We start from the raw sequence: 17,041 nt of genomic DNA, 5'->3' as shown, positions 1-17,041 counted from the left end.
TTTGTAGTTACTTTCCTTTGAAGTGTTTCCTGCATAATAACAGAGGTCACTTTGGTGTACACGGCTGTGCTTTCTTAGTGACTAATGACATTATTTTGCATCATCACATACTGTGTTGACTTTGCACTTTCCCAGCACTCGTGCTTGTTGGTTGTTGTTAACCTTGCTTGAGTTTTATCTGTGACTGAGTTTCTCTGCAACCAATGTAGCATTGTAAAGATATAACTGCAAAATATCAGGTAAAAGATTTTAGAAGATATTACTGCATTCAAGCGATCAATGGAGTAGAAAGCAACGTATCTGAGATATAACTGTCTCTGTGCTTCCCTAACCAAATCAAGAGGTGATCGTTTCTCCATTTCTGCTCACCACTCTAAAGTCAGGGGTTCCCAGTCTTTTTTTTGTGTTGCACTGTGGAACATTTTTATATTGGGCAAATACTTTAAAAAAGACGTACTAATACTCAATGCTTAATGTGTTGATGACAGTTTAATATTTCATTTAGAACATGCCACTTATTCTTAACAGTTCTTTATTCCAGATGCTGAGTTCTGCTTGCTAACATTTTTATGGTTTCATTTTCTTTGTTTGGCACGTTAGCATGCAATATGCCGATTACAACTAAACACAAAGTTTTGTTCATCTTTCGTTGACGGGATGTGTCTTCTTTAGCGGATATTTGATAACAAATAAAAGTATCAGATCAATTTCCATTTTGACACAGTGTTGATGCTTGATGAAAAGACAGGATAGCCATTGTTATAATATTTAACCCTGATAAAGACATGATGCGTGTTTTATAAGTCTAAAGCATTGCTGTCTCTCGATGCATATCATTAACATGATTAAATATATATATATATATTGTTTCAGGATATATACGTCATTCTTTTGAAGTTTTTTGTTTGTTTTTTCAGTCATAGGCCTACAGTTTCGCTGCCTGAAAGCTGGTAGCACTACTCAGAGGTCAGGAACCTCTGATCTATGTATGTTTGTTAATGCAAAACTGATGTAATTTGAGTACTTTTTAAATTTTTTTCTAAAGTCCTAATCGCCTTTTTTATATAAGGTGTGGAAACTCACCTTATAATTTTTTTTTTCAGCTAAGCTGTATAAGATACAGTGATTTCTTTATATTGCTGTGAATTAATGTGCGTGATTAGTCATCTGAATTCACTGTCATACTTAAAATACATTAGTACAGAGCAGTAACTTCTCTTTACGTTAAAATTTCAAGTTACTTTGTTCTTATTTCAACTCATAAAAAAATCACATGCAATGGAAGGTGTTGTTCCTTCAGGTTCGGCGATATTTCTGTAGAGTAAAAGGTTCTTGCTCTTTTGTCAGTTAAAGACAATCTGTCCTTTTTGCTGTTCCAGTGATTGTGGAACGTGACTGTATATCAATCTGTTATATGCATTGCTGTTTAAAAACTATGATAAAAAAATGTATGTGAATGACCTCTGCCTGCAGCATTCAAACACTATTTTTGTAGTAGTTAAGAGAGAGTGACCTGGTCTTTATATGAAACGGGATAGTATTTTGTACTTTGTTGTTAATTCACCTCACAGAGCTGTGCTGTACATTTTGTACATGCAACCCTGCATATTTCTCAATGTGGAACAGTGTAATCCTTTAAAAGAAATGTTGTATCTCAAGCTTACACACAAAATGCTATGACAGTGTGGTCCTGAAACCATGACTTAGAGGTAGGAGACAACTTCGAAGTGTTTTGCATTTATACTGTAATCCTGTCTATAACCATTTCTGTTAGCAGGAATATAGTAAAGTAGTGCTTATTCTGTGAATATTTGTATGTATTTTTACTATCTATGTACAGTACCCTTTTGAAGCTCATATGGCAGGCATGCAACACCTTCACAGACAGAATAAGACTATATTCTACAGTATACACTTATACATGTACATACTATTATAAGGTATATAAACAAATAAACAATTTGCTGTTAGCAATACCCAGTGGTATGAAAATTATCTTTCAACCCTTGTGTTTCCACATCTTAAGAAATATTCCCAATTTTGTAAGAAAATAATTGAAAAGTAAACAAAAGAAAACAGATGATGATGATGATGATGATGGTGATGATGATGATGATAATGATGATGATGATGATGATGATGATGATGATGATGATGATGATGATGATGGTAATTATAAAAAAAAGTATATGTTTCCCAGTTACCTCTTGCTAATAAATTCATTTTATATCCGGATAATTTTGTCTCAAGTGTTTTTGTATCTCATCTATCAGTGGAGCAAAACATGACATGACAATATTTATTATCACCGGCATCCCCGTATCCCAGCAAGCTCCAGTGGACAAAAACGAAAAACGCGAGGCATTATCTGAAAGAAGATGTGAACATGTTCAGAACTAATGTACATTTGTGACATGTAGTCATAAGTTAAAATACATTATGTTCCTGTGCTGGAATAAAAATATCAGGATGAGATGTTTCTCTGCAAATTTTCACAATTAGGCAAAGAACATTTTCTAACTGGAAATAATTATTATCCTCATTTTGTTATCAAGCTCGTGGGCCAGGAGGCACGGCAAGAAGAGGAAGAAGCAAGGAACGCACAAGCTGTGGCCCAGGCAAAGCAAGGGCAGTGGATGACATGGAAAGGAGTAGAGAAGAGAAAGATTTCCTGGAAAGAACTGTGGGAGATGGAGACATTCAGGGTGAGCTTTAGCATCAGGGCGGCCTGTGATGTTTTGCCCTCTCCTGCAAGCCTAAGCCAGGTATGGCGAAGACCCCCACATGCCCTCTATGTCCAAGTCCAGCAACACTGAGGCACATCTTTGTGGGATGCAGGACCAGCCTCACCCAGGGCCAATACATCTTGTGGCACAACCAGGTGCTAAGGTGTTGTTGGGAATTTCCATTTAACCACAAAACGCATCTGCTTACACAGACATAAATAGCACAGCACTTAGTCCTTGTCTACCACATAATTTTCTAAACATAGAAGTACAGACCACGCACAACGCATAGATAACTAATACACAGGAGTCTGAGTACTGGGTCAGACAGAAAAGAAATTTTTTCTACAGCCAAAGATCCCAACAAATGTCTCCAAAATCAAATCCCAGTATGTTCCATAGAAGATTAAATTAATGTGCAAAATTCTGCTATGATGCACAAATGACTGAAAATTACTTGGACAAAGTACTGTATTTTTCTGTATGTGCACAGTATGTTGTCATATAGAAAATTTAATGCGGTGAGTCTTCAACACAGTCAGTTACCAGCAGTGAAACACCTCCACATCCTCAAACCATCAGGAACATAAGCGGTTCATCCCAGCAAAGGACAGATCTGGTAAATGTGATTTGTTTTTTCCTGGTTGGATAGTTAGTCGTTAGTTGGTAACTTTAACATTATCTAACCTTTTGTTACTTGCTTAACAGGATCCTAAAACTGGCAGAGATGAAAAACACTTGAATTTGTCATTGCAATAACTCTCCAAGTGGATGGGAAGCAAGACGAGAAAGAAAATTTGATTTTCTACTTGTTAGAAGACTTCTGAACTTGTTCCATCTTCTTTTAAAATTGGTAAACGTGTTTGATGTATGAGTATTGAAATTAAATGTTATTGTTTTTCAAATATCTAATCACAACTCATTTCACTACCACTTCCATGGTCTTCATCACAACTGACTATTAACAGTAACGGTAGTGACTAGTACCATAACTGCTATGAGTACAGAGCTTTTACAGCCACTTACAGCCTTTGAGCGGGGATAAACCTGGTAGTGAATCACTGAAAGGCTCTAGTCTCGTCACATGTTACTAACTAACTTAATACTGCATAATAATAATGTTTCCAAATCCCACATGAAATAGTCTAATATTTTGAGAGATGTTTTTCTATAACTTCTTGAGCTCTAGTCCATAATAATTATCATTAAAATGTATGAAAATTTCAAATAAATATTGCGCTTGAGTATTTAATACACCCCCACACACACACACACACACACACACACACACACACACACACACACTAACTGGAAGTAACAGGTAATACAGTATTAAAATCCTTGTAACGTGTTTAACACTTTATTCATAGAAAAGAACTAAATCAATATAAAATGGTACTAGCGTTCCATAAATAGTAATAAATTCTCGCTTTATAGACAGTAGCTCAAGAAGTTGCAGAAAAAAAATTACAAATTAAAAAAACAAGTGATAATACGGCAGCATAGAGCTGCCAGACCAAGAAAATAAAAACCGGGAGGCTCAGTATCACGTAATTACGTGAAAGATTTATTGTTATAACAATATCTTTTCACGTTATAACGTGAAATTATAACGTTATGAAATATAACATGGTGAGATTTTGCAGTTATTGGGCTCCGTGGATGAGATTTAAATAAGCATGCGTTACTTCAAGATATGAAATTGTCACGTTATAACATAACATAACATCTTATCACGAAATAACGTGATACTTTCACATTATATTGTGATAACTTCATATCATGAAATAACGTGATATTTTCACGTTATAACGTGAAACAATATTGTTATAACAATAAACTTTTCACGTAATTACATGATAATGAGCCCCCAATTTTTTTTCTCTATTTGGCAGCACCTCTTCTTTTCCTTTCGGCTTTTCCCTTCAGGGGTCGCCACAGCGAATCAATTTCCTCCATCTAGCCCTGTCCTTTGAATCCTCTTCTCTCACACCAACTACCTTCATGTCTTCCCTCATTACATCCATAAACCTCCTCTTTGGTCTTCCTCTAGGCCTTCTGCCTGGCAGTTCAAAACTCAGCATCCTTCTACCAATACATTCACAATCTCTCCTCTGGACATGTCCAAACCATCTCAGTCTGGCCTCTCTGACTTTATCTCCAAAACCTCTAACATGTGCTGTCCCTCTGATGTACTCATTCCTGATCCTATACTTCCTGGTCACTCCCAGAGAGAACCTCAGCATCTTCATCTCTGCTACCTCCAGCTCTGTCTCCTGTCTTTTCCTCAGTGACACTGTCTCTAGACCAAACAACATCGCTGGTCTCACCACAGTTTTGTACACCTTTCCTTTCATTTTAGCTGAAACTCTTCTATCACACATCACACCTGACACTTTCCTCCACCCGTTCCATCCTGCCTGTGCACGCTTCTTCACCTCTTTTCCACACGCTCCATTGCTCTGGACTGTTGACCCTAAGTACTTAAAATCCTCCACCTTCTTGATCTCTTCTCCATGTAACCTCACTCTTCCACTTGGGTCCCTCTCATTCACACACTTGTACTCTGTCTTACTGCGGCTAACCTTCATTCCTCTCCTTTCCAGGACAAACCTCCACCTCTCTAGCTTCTCCTCCACCTGTTCCCTGCTCTCACTGCAGATCACAATGTCATCTGCAAACATCATAGTCCATGGAGATTCCTGTCTAACCTCGTCTCTCAGCCTGTCCATCACCATAGCGAACAAGAAGGGGCTCAGAGCTGATCCCCGATGCAGTCCCACCTCCACCTTGAACTCCTCTGTCACACCTACAGCACACCTCACCACTGTCTTACAGTCCTCATACATGTCCTGCACCACTCTAACATACTTCTCTGCCACTCCTGACTTTCTCATACAATACCACAGTTCTTCTCTGGGCACCCTGTCATAAGCTTTCTCTAGATCAAGATAACTCCTACTCCATTTCTCTTCCCATCTATACCATGATAGAACAACTTGAACCCTGCTCCTAAACTTCTAGCCTTGCTACCTTTCCACCTGGTCTCCTGTACACACAGTATGTCTACCTTCCTCCTCTGCATCATGTCAACCAACTCTCTACCTTTTCCTGTCATAGTTCCAACATTCAACGTCCCTACTCTTAGTCCTATACTCTTGGTACTCCTCTTCTCTTTCTTCGAGCGAACGCACTTTCCTCCTCTCCTTCTTCGACCAACAGTAATCCAATTTCCACCGGCGCCCTGTAGGTCAACAGCGCCGATGGCGGTCGTTGTTAACCCGGGCCTCGACCGATCCGGTATGGAAGTCATAGGTTTGATTCGCATCTTTGATTTGGCAAAAGTTTTACGCCGGATGCCCTTCCTGACGCAACCCTCTGTATTTATCCGGGCTTGGGACCGGAACAATAAGACACTGGCTTATGTCCTCTTGCGGCTACATTCTCTATTTGGCAGCACCACGCTTCCCTAACAAAGAGACAAACACTTTCAGTCTTCCCGCTCAGAGTGACGCAGTGGCAATTTCATAACACTACATTACCCAGGATCCTCTCGTGTGCTCACACAAACTCAGTGAGGCAGGGCTCGATTGTTGGCGGTAAATTTGCTTATCGTCCGGGAGAGGCAGATAAAGCGATAACAATTTATGAGCGGTATTTCAGTTCAGGAAGAAGAAATATAACCCAGCAGTGAGACTTGTAGCTTAAAGTTTCAACTTGTCCTGCGAGCAATGGAGAGAAAACTGACAACTTCGTGAACAGGGCGCGGTGTACGAAAAGCTAACGTTTTCTCTGTCTTCACAACAATGTCTATTCTTCCACAAAATAACTTGAAGGAACAGCTGGCAAGGCACAGCAATGCCGCTCAAAGCAAGCTGACGCTGGCGAAACCCAAACCGGGGTAAGTGTCCTTACTGCCTCTGGCACGGCAGAGGGCTAGCTAGCAGATAGCATTGAAGCTTCAGATGTGCTAACTAGTCATGCTCTGTTTTAGCTAGCTGTGAACATCAGTGAGATAGATTCACTCTGGTCTAAGTAATAGTTCTACTTGTCTGACAAAGAGTGGTTTAAATAGTCGGGTTGTAACAATATAAATAAACTAATATGACAGCGGTCTTACAGCCTGTGTGATAGTAACCACGTAATGTCATTATTAACATTGACATTTAACTCAAGTACAAAGAAACCAAGTGCTTCTTAATTTACAAAAATGTGTACATAGAAGCTTTCAAAGGGAAAACAGAATAAATGGCTACAAATGGCGGTAGCTAATAAAAAGAAATGTGTCAGCCTGCGTGAAATAGATATTCAAGATGTTATAGAGAATATTACAGTGAAAACTGCATTGTACAGTTAAAGTAATTGATAGCCCATTTGTTAAACTAATGTATGCACTATTATGTACAGATAGCAATTTGTACAAACGAAATATTAAAGCAAACCAATAATGATTTCTCATTCATTTCATGTAGCTGTGTCCGCCATAGCGGGTCACGGGGAGCTGGAGCCTATCCCAGCTGACATAGGGTGTGAGGCGGGGGACACTCTGGGCACGACACCAGTGCACACACACAAACACACACACTCACTCCTACGGGCAATTTGGTACCGGCCAATCAACCTGAAACGCAGGCTTTTGGAGGTGGGAGGAAGCTGGAGAACCCAGAGAGAACCCAGTCTCACCTCAAATCATCCATTGTAGTTACTTATCTGAAATAAGATCCTATATTACAAATCGATGAATTCATAAATCAGAAAGCCAAGAGTTTCTTCATACTCTTCATACAATTTGTTGCTACATCCGTGGTTCCACTTGCTGCCATCACTTGGTCTGTTTATCAGACAGGATTGTGCAAAAAATAAATAAATATGAAAAGCGAATGAAAATCTTATATTTCTAGATGAATGGTATTACACCTTGTCTCTTTACTTTAAAATTGTGTATTCAAAATGTCACAATTTGTCATTTTTCAGGGTGTTTTCTTTCAAAAAGAAATCCCCATCAAGTACAACCAAGGTGGAAGTCCCAGCCAAGGTAATCAGTTCTCCTGTTTTAGCAAACAGGAATGTCAATATCTCTCAGAACCGTTTCGTGACTAAATCTCCTCTGACATTTTCAAACAAGCTTGAGAGACCTCAGAAATCCCATATCAACACATTCTATCCTGTAAGTTCAAAAGTCAAGTCGGATGCATTCAGTCCAGCTGGTGAATGCGCTCCTGCAGGACAGACTTCTCCAGCAGTGTCTGCTACTAAGGTGTCTATAAATCCAGCTAGATCTTGCATCCAGTCTAACGGTGTTTTACAGTGCAATAACAAAAATCTGGATGATTCATTGGGATTCTCCATGGACGACTGGGATGATTGTGATGACTTTGAAGCTCCTACCAAAGCAAAACATGGCTCTCTCGTTTCTGAAATATCAGGGAATAGAACAAAGTCAGTGTCTTCAAGTGAAGAAGCACAGTTCACAGGAGAACTATGCCATGATGTTGCTTCCATGACACCAGAGTCAAGAAATTGTTTTTCAAACAAAAATTGCCTTTCCGGGCAAGGAACGTCTTATCAAGGATCAGAAGGATGGGAACATGGTGTCGATGAAGCTGCTATTTCAACAGAACCTAGTTTGATTCCAGACCCACCACAGTGTGAACTTCAGGATTCTCCTGTTAAAAAGACCAGACGACGTCCTCCTGCTCATCTGATATCTGTCATGAGTGATAGTGAAGAAGATAATGTTGAGCTTGAGTCTTTCAAAGGAACGACAGGTAACACTTTTTTGTTTGTTCTGAGCGATGCAATTTTTCTTTTTGGTGTATAAATATGTTGGACAGAATTAGGTCTCACAAAACTAAATTATACTAAAACAAATATACGAAAGGCTAACCTCTTTTGTCTTGTAGACACAAAGAAAAAATGGATTGACCCAAAGATAATAAAGCTTGATGACGACTCAGATCCTGAAGATGACCTTGATTACATTCCCCCTTCTCCAACCCCGGACGAGATCTCTCTAGCGGTGCAAACAAGGTCAGCTATTTAAGTCTATTACGCATTTTATCTTTGTACAAGTACTGTGATGTCTGTGTATTTTCAGTCATCAATGCCAGTGTGATCACAGTGTGAGTTTTTTTGTTCAATGTTCCAATATCGCAGTCCGATAATATTGTTAGTTGTCAACCTCAACTCCCCATCAGGAAATTCGGAGCATCCTTCAGAAATAAAAGCAGAACATATTTTCTCCTTGACTCTTTATAGTTGAATTACGTTGAAATTCAAAAAGTTAACCTTGGTGTTATTGAAAGACATCAAAACTTTATTCCTGTTTGAAATTTTTTTTAAATTTTCAATGTCATTTAGAAAATCTAATTACCAAAAATATCTCTTGCCAAATAAAGGATTGAAGTCTCAGTAAAATATTAAGGCACACAGGACTGGAAAAAGGTGATAACAGCCTCATATTTATTGCATGGATGTTGAAACTTCTTTCAACAGTGGATGTTGAAACTTCTTTCAACAGTCTAGTCTTTACTCTTTGGACATGTTGTTACCAAGGTTCCACACCACATTTTTAGTGTGACTCATGGCAAAGTCTGCCTTGAGTTTTTTGTTTTACATGGCTAATAGATAAATGTGACTTACAAAGAGTTTATTAAAAGGCAAATGGACCATGACTTTGCTGTTCTTTCAAACCGGTCCAGATCTGCTGGAACAGAATGCAGAGACAGTTCTGTGGAATCAAAAGGACCTAGCAAAAAACCACATCATCGTTCTAATAACCACTCAAAACTGGAAGAAAGTGAGTGTTGCGTTTTCTTTTGTGGATTGTTAACAATTTTGAAATATTCATCCAATTATGAAGCATTTCTTTTTGGCTGTTCATTGATTTAGTTGTCTTTTTTTCTGGTCATGTCCCAGACGAGCAACTCATCAATATAATGGAGACTATTTGCACCCTGGTTGATTCCATCCCTGAACATGAACTCATCAGTCTGTGTTGTGGGAGTGAACTTTTGTTGAAGAGGGCTCAGAGGTTTGTATATTGTAATCAGCTCCTTTTTTTTTTACAGTATTGAATTTTGCTTCAGGAGGACTGTAGTCATGTGCCTTTCTTACACAGGAAAAGGATTCTTGCAACTGCTGGTGGATTGTTGAGGATGCAGCAGCCGGACAGCACTGTGATGTCTGAATCCAGTGTTAAAGAAAAGTCTTCTAGTTGTGATACATACGGTGTTATGTCATCCAGCTGCTCTGTGCCGCTGGACTCCAAGAAGACTCTACAGATCAGGAGATCTTCTGTTATTTCTGTGGATTATGACTCTGATCGCTCTGGCAGTATTTTTAATGTTAAACCCATGGGCAGTGAACACAGCCAGGCAAAACATGTGGAAAATGACAGTGCCTGTGACTCTTCATTAGCCCGCAGTTTAACGAATCCAGGTTTCGATGTCTCGAAGAAATCGAGCACCGACATGGATGATTGTGATCTCTTCTACTCAACCAGGAAACCAGAGGCTGTCACTCAGACCAAATCTAAAGTCTCGCCTGCAGAAGACATAGAAACAGATGACTTTTACGAAGACAACTTTGACATAGATGACTTGAATGACTCGGATATCCCTGATTACTTTGATAACCCCACAGCAGTATCAACACAAACGACAACAGTGAAAGAAGGCGGACCAAGCAGGTTTTCTTGGCCGATGAACCCTACAACACCGACCCAGGCACACAAACCCTCAAATGTCTGTTCCCCTGGTAGGTAAACTGAACAATTCTGGGCTTGTATTTAATTTAAAAAATATTTCAGCAGAAAATTATCCTATCTGCTTGTAAATTATGAGAACAATTCAGTTCACTTAGAATTACAAAGCAAGCCATTCATATTTTGAAATTTATGTAATTCTCAATATTGTATTGAGATTAAATAATTATGAGTTCAAGTGATTAGCTATGTACAGTGTACAGTATTGAAATTGCTTAATTTACGTGATCATCAGATGAATGCCGTTAGTTTTGGTACAATCGGTTTCACAAAATAAGTTAATTCAGTGATCTTGGATTTGGATTTTTTTCTATTTAGTATTTCCTATTGTCCAATACTTTATAAACTAAATTGTTTTTGATTAGTTAAGGAAACTTAACTTGGCTTACTCATCAATAATTAACACCAGCAGCTGAGGGTCAGTAGGTAAAGGGTTCTTCTCAAAGCAGTAATAACCTCACCTCACAAGTTTACTCAACAGCTTGTTGCTGTTTTGTTTATAGTGAACTTTAGTTTTGCCATACAACACATCCACACACTGTCTACAACTGATATAGTCAGGCACAAACAAAAAGGTATTACGGGGGGAAGAGAGAGAATAATTCAGTTCAAACTGAAGAAGCCTCTTGGATACGAAGTGAAATATCTCCAAATATCAAGAACTTCTTTCTGTTGAACCTGTCTGGACTTTGCTGCTGTGGGTTCAGTTGAATTTAGAAATTTATGTGCAGCTGTTATTGTTAATTCAACAATAAGAAAAATTACAATATTACCATTGTTCCCAAGGACAGCATGGACTATAAAAACTTTCAGTGTAAAGACAAAAAATGCCCCTGATGTAGTGTAATATGGTTATCAAGCTGCTCTACCTAAGGAGAGATTAAGTTTACAACACTTCATGTCATATGGAATTAACTTTCCCAGTGTCTTTCCTTTTTCTACATTTTATTAATGCAATTCAATTCTTTATGTTTCAGAACCCACGTTCAGAAACCCGGCCCACGATCGCTTCAGAGGGTTCAATTTCTCACATTCACAGGAGATGATGAAGATCTTTCATAAGCGATTTGGTCTTCATCAATTCAGGTTCAATCAGCTAGAAGCAATCAATGCAACTCTTGAAGGAGAAGACACTTTTGTTTTGATGCCCACAGGTTAGCGATAAAAAGGGTATGAACACACATTTTATGTTTGCTTTGTGAAAAATTTACATTTGTCTGTGTCTAATTAATTGTAGGTGGTGGTAAAAGCCTTTGTTACCAGCTGCCTGCCTGCGTTTCACCAGGAGTCTCTGTGGTCATCTCTCCGCTCAAGTCACTCATTGTCGACCAGATCCAGAAACTCACTACCCTGGATGTAGGACTTTCATTTTTGTTGTTCCATCGCATCCAGGAAATATAATTTTATCACAGTATCAGTTCTTAATTTTTACATCACATATTTCAGATACCTGCAACGAGTCTGTCTGGGGATAAAAGTGACAGTGAAGCAGGAAGGATCTATATGCAACTCTCCAGGAAAGACCCGATCGTAAAACTGCTTTACGTCACTCCTGAAAAGGTGAGAAATGGAGTTGCATTCAATATGCTTTCTTAGAAATAAAGCGGCAATGATTTTTACTCTCTTCCTCTTCAAGGTAAGTGCAAGTAACAAGCTGATCTCAGCCCTGCAGAACCTCTATGAACGAGGCCTTTTAACCCGGTTCATCATCGATGAAGCCCATTGTGTCAGTCAGGTGCGTTCTGCTGCTTTAAATGTGATCTGTAGCATGCTTTTACTCCTTTACCAGCCCTCATGAATCACGCTGTGGCAATAAATCTTTCAGTGGGGCCACGATTTCCGTCCAGACTACAAGAAGTTGCACGAACTGCGTCAGAAGTTCCCCAAAGTGCCGATGATGGCCCTGACAGCCACAGCTACCCCCCGAGTTCAGAAAGACATCCTACACCAGCTAAATATGACTCGTCCACAGGTGTATGTACTCCATCTCGGAATCTTTCCCATTTTTAAGAGGTCTTTTTTAAACAACAGCATTTTTTCGATCCCGTGTGTTTTCAGGTTTACCATGAGTTTCAATAGAACAAACCTGAAGTACGCAGTGCTTCCAAAGAAACCCAAAAAGGTGGACGAGGACTGCATCAGCTGGATCAAGAAGCACTACCCACGTAAGTAATTCAGAATTTTTTCGATATTGTTGTCATTGTCGTTTTGAAAATTTGCTTTTGTGGTCTACCAATTCACCATACTGGTTTGTGCTGTCATTATATATAACTACTAGTGCTTGAGGATATTATTTAATGGAATATGGAGGTCTCTAAATAAAAAAACATGTCATATAATGATTCCTTTTATAAGCCTGTCCAGGGCTTGAAATGAACTTTTTTTCTTGGTAGCACTGGTGCCCCAAATTTAGAAGTTAGTAGCACCAGCAAAGACTTTAGGAGCACCTACCCAAAAGCAAAGCAGTGACGGAGCGATAGAGACGCTCCGTCCATCTCCGTTCCTCCTCTCTCCCTCGCCCAGGAGAGCGGCCGCAGCTGCGCTCTCATTGTTTCCTGGCAGGAGCGCGGTCTCAAAAATAAAGGCGCATCAGATTTTTTTCCCTAGTTGCACCGGTGCTCCCAAATACATTTAATAGTCACACTGATAAAAATTTGGGAACATATGCGACCAAAATGGGCGCAATTTCGAGCCCATGGCCTGTCGTAGATAAACAATGGTCACTTTTGAATTGAGCATGAGATTACAAACTTCCAAATTTCCTTTCTGAACCTGCACGTTTGTGTTTTGCAGGTGATTCTGGCATTGTGTACTGCCTCTCCCGGAATGACTGTGATGCCATGGCTGACAGTCTGCAGAGAGCTGGGATATCAGCTCTGTCGTATCACGCTGGCTTAAGCGACAGAGACAGAGAGTATGTGCAGAGCAAGTGGATCAATCAGGACGGATGCCAGGTAAGATCACCACCCAACCACTGAAAGATTACTAATAGATGTTGCTGGATGCAAAGCACACTGTCCAAAGAATGGTAGTGTTTGACAAGGGTATGAAAAGGCCACGTTACTTTTGTTTCACTGCTTGTTTGTGTCAGGTCATCTGTGCAACCATTGCCTTCGGCATGGGCATTGACAAGCCAGATGTTCGCTACGTGATCCACGCCAGTCTTCCTAAGTCAGTGGAGGGTTACTATCAGGAGTCTGGAAGAGCTGGCAGGGATGGTGAGATCTCTCACTGCATTCTCTTCTACTCCTACTCCGATGTCCACAGGATCAAACGGATCATCAGCAGTAAGTGGCAGAATAATGGACGGTTCTTATTGAAGGCAAAAGTTAAGTTTTGGGTTTATGTTTTGATTGTTATATTTGTACTGTATGTGTATATCTATATATTTCTATCATTCAAACCATGTTTAATTCTCAGATGTGTGACTGTACTTCAGCCATGTACACTCAGGTAGATATGTGTGTGTGTGTATGTGTATATATACAGTATATATATATAATTTTTTTTTTTTTTTTTAATCACAGTGGACAGAGAAGGTGACAGAGAAACTAAGGCGACTCATTTCAACAACCTACACAGCATGGTGCACTTCTGTGAGAACACGATGGAGTGCAGAAGAATTCAGCTGCTTGCATACTTTGGGGAGCTGAAATTTAACAAAGGGTTCTGTAAGGAACATGCAGACGTCAGCTGTGACAACTGTGCCAAACCCAACGTAGGAATAATTTTCTGAATTCATGGTATTTCCACACTTTTCCAGCCCATTTCTATATGAGCGTCAAGGTTTCGATCTTCCCGTGTGTAGCAATACAAGATGAAAGATGTTACCGAGGATGTGAAGAAGATCGCAAGGTTTGCACAGGAGAACTGTGAGAAGGTCGGAGCAAGGTTCAGAAAGACCGCTCAGCAGAACAGACTAACGCTAAATATGCTGGTGGATATCTTCATAGGTAAAGTTGCATTGCAAAATGTTTTGCTTTCACATACCTTTAGGGGCCCTCTATGAAGAGTTTCATGTGGGAATCATTTGTCTTCATCAGGTTCTAAATCTGCCAAGGTTCAGACAGGAATTTATGGGATTGGAGCAGCATACTCCCGACACAATGCTGACCGTCTCTTCAAAAAACTGGTTCTGGACCACATCCTAGAGGAGGATCTCTACATCACTAACAACGGCCAAGCAGTGTCTTACATCTCTGCTGGTCCTAAAGCCATGAATGTGCTGTCAGGAAGCATGCAGGTAACGGGTCACTTGTAAAAGTAAAATAAGCGTGAAGAGGTGCATATATTAATAAACATTCAATACAACAAATGACACAGGTAGACTTCTATGAGACTGAGAGCGCATCAACCATCAGGAGACATAGAGCTGCTGAGGCTAACGTCTCCAAGAGACAGGAGAAGATCCTGGAGTGCCTAAGGGAGCTGACGGATCTGTGCAAGCGGCTGGGAAAAGCCTTTGGCATTCATTATTTCAACATTTTCTCGACAGCTACCTTGAAAAAGATTTCAGGTAATTTGTCATGTAATGAAACTGTCTTGAAAGTTACAATTGAGCATGAGTCAACACTTATTTTGTCATTTCTGTGTGTTTGTTTCAAATGAGCAGAGAAGCTTTCCCCTGACCCTGAGGTCCTGCTACAAATTGATGGGGTGACAGAAGACAAACTGGAGAAGTACGGCGCTGAACTCATTCAGGTCCTAGAGAAATACTCTGAGTGGCAGCTGCCTGGTGAGAAACAAACCATTTGGTTTTGCATATGTCAGCTTTTTGCACTTTGTTTCCATTTTTATTCAACGTGTTGTGGTCTCAGATATCCTCTCGTCTCTGTAACAGAGGAGGCAGCTGACGACGGAGGAGATGGCTGGATAGACACAACAGCAGGACGCACGCACAGAAATAATGACGAGGATAACACGGAGTCCTCCACCTACTTCCGCAATCAGACCTCACAGGGACAGAAGAGAAAGAAAGCTCCGTTCTTTAAGTATTCCAAGAAGAAGAAAGGAAATGGCAATACAAGTTATAACTTTAAAGGGTCTGTATTGTTTCACATTTTATCTTGTGTGGTGTCATAAAAAGTAATATGCTTCTCCACATTAGTAAAACCTCATTTTTGCCCTATGTTTTCTCGTTATGCTGATGTTTTACATTCAGTCGTGGTTCTGGCACCAATAAGTCATGGTCATCCTCCGGCTCCAGAGGTGGATCAAAAGCTGCAGGTCGGGGGTCCAGGAACTCATCTCGAGATGCATCAGCAGGCAGCAGGCCCGGCCTGCTGGACATCCCGACCCCTCAAACCTACCAGAGACCTTTCTTGAAGCCAACATTTTCATACCTGGATTAGGCCTACTGTCTGATTCAAAATTATTACACCTTTTAGAATCACTAACTACATTTTATTGCTTCTAAATTTATATTATCCTGTACAGTTTTTGGCACGGTGTCTGTCCAGATGAGTGTTGTTTGTTGTAAATGGTTGTAAATTTTAAAATGCCTCTTAATATACATTAAGTTGTATATATTACTGTATTAAAGATAATTTGAAATTAAATAGAAAAGAATGTTCTGAGCTACATTTGTTGTACCACAAAGCCACTCAGTCACAACTGATTTTTATTCAATATTTCAAGTTTGAATAGTTTTATTTAATGGCACCAGTTACAAGGGACTATTGGAGAGACAATATTTGAAACTGACCTGTACAGATGGTTACCTACAGTACAAACATGGCCTTGGAATGGATCAGACTGAACAAGAACTAGATTTGGCACATGGATTTAAATATATTTATACTGCTGTGTATATTCGGTGATCTTCAAGCCCAGTATAGAACGATTCATAGTAAAACACACCAGCAGACACGGATATGCATATACACTTATTAGCATGTATGCACAGCTGTGTAAGGGGCCTGTAATGGGAGCTGCTTTACATGCATCATCCACAACATGGATTTTGGCCAGGAATGAATTTTAAGTAGCCAATGACAGAAACCTGCCTGATTATTTAAATGTATTCTTTCAAGAAATGGCCAAAAGCATATTTTTGTCAAAAAGTTAACTCATTCTGAAATGTGTTTGTTACGCAAATATTTAGGATTGCAGAAAACGTAAGAAAACTGGGTTATGCAATGACATAAAAACTATCAACTTTAATCCAGTACAGTAACAAAATAAAACCTGAAACTTTGGCAAAAAAAGGATGTAAAGTTTAAGTAGAATATGTTAGTTGTTTTTAATTTTCATGGCATCACATGGGTGTTTTTGTGCTGCAGTCCATCTGTGCTTCACATGTAAACACAAGCATCCTGTTGCTGCTGCGTCTCAGGAACAGAGAAGCTGTTTAATTCATGAACCAAGGATGAAAGTCACACATCTGGCCTAACATATCCTATCACCCATGAGGTATAACAAATGTCAAATGTGTAAACATTACACAGCAAACTAAAATGTAAAATTGAAGTCCAGTTTGTCACATGGAACATGCTTTTAAAGATAACCTGCGAAGTGGAGATGAGCTGGTTTCGAACAGATGTGAGCTCTG

The 17,041-nt window shown here is 39.6% G+C and overlaps 1 protein-coding gene across 2 annotated transcripts; it reads left to right on the top strand.

Annotated features, from left to right (window-relative positions):
• Positions 1–6,306: 6,306 nt before the first annotated feature.
• blm (BLM RecQ like helicase) lies at positions 6,307–16,019 on the top strand. 2 transcript variants are annotated; one of them, XM_068312841.1, is made up of 22 exons: positions 6,307–6,627; positions 7,701–7,761; positions 7,852–8,494; positions 8,630–8,756; positions 9,428–9,525; positions 9,645–9,759; positions 9,847–10,484; positions 11,469–11,645; positions 11,729–11,847; positions 11,938–12,051; positions 12,128–12,226; positions 12,317–12,465; positions 12,550–12,656; positions 13,285–13,445; positions 13,583–13,778; positions 14,019–14,209; positions 14,300–14,444; positions 14,535–14,734; positions 14,815–15,007; positions 15,104–15,226; positions 15,332–15,533; positions 15,653–16,019. In XM_068312841.1, the coding sequence occupies exons 1-22, from the start codon at positions 6,533–6,535 to the stop codon at positions 15,840–15,842; spliced, it is 4,143 nt and encodes a 1,380-aa protein (XP_068168942.1). In that variant the 5' UTR covers positions 6,307–6,532; the 3' UTR covers positions 15,843–16,019. The 2 variants fall into 2 exon arrangements, with proteins under 2 accessions (XP_068168942.1, XP_068168941.1); XM_068312840.1 differs by having other exon boundaries at positions 7,701–8,494.
• Positions 16,020–17,041: the final 1,022 nt, after the last annotated feature.

The sequence above is a fragment of the Antennarius striatus genome, chromosome 4 (genome assembly GCF_040054535.1).
Source record: "Antennarius striatus isolate MH-2024 chromosome 4, ASM4005453v1, whole genome shotgun sequence".
NCBI classification, from domain to species: Eukaryota; Metazoa; Chordata; class Actinopteri; order Lophiiformes; family Antennariidae; genus Antennarius; species Antennarius striatus.
The sequence above is the reverse complement of the archived record's forward strand: the minus strand, read 5'-3'. Positions and strand labels throughout refer to the sequence as shown.

What these genes read in the sequence shown, in the direction of transcription:
- blm (XM_068312840.1), top strand. Translation starts at nt 6,533, where the DNA reads ATGTCTATTCTTCCACAAAATAACTTGAAGGAACAGCTGGCAAGGCAC. An exon ending in GATCAAGAAGCACTACCCAC is followed by an intron (nt 12,657 to 13,284) that starts GTAAGTAATTCA and finishes TGTGTTTTGCAG; the next exon opens with GTGATTCTGGCATTGTGTAC. An exon ending in GATCAAACGGATCATCAGCA is followed by an intron (nt 13,779 to 14,018) that starts GTAAGTGGCAGA and finishes TTTTAATCACAG; the next exon opens with TGGACAGAGAAGGTGACAGA.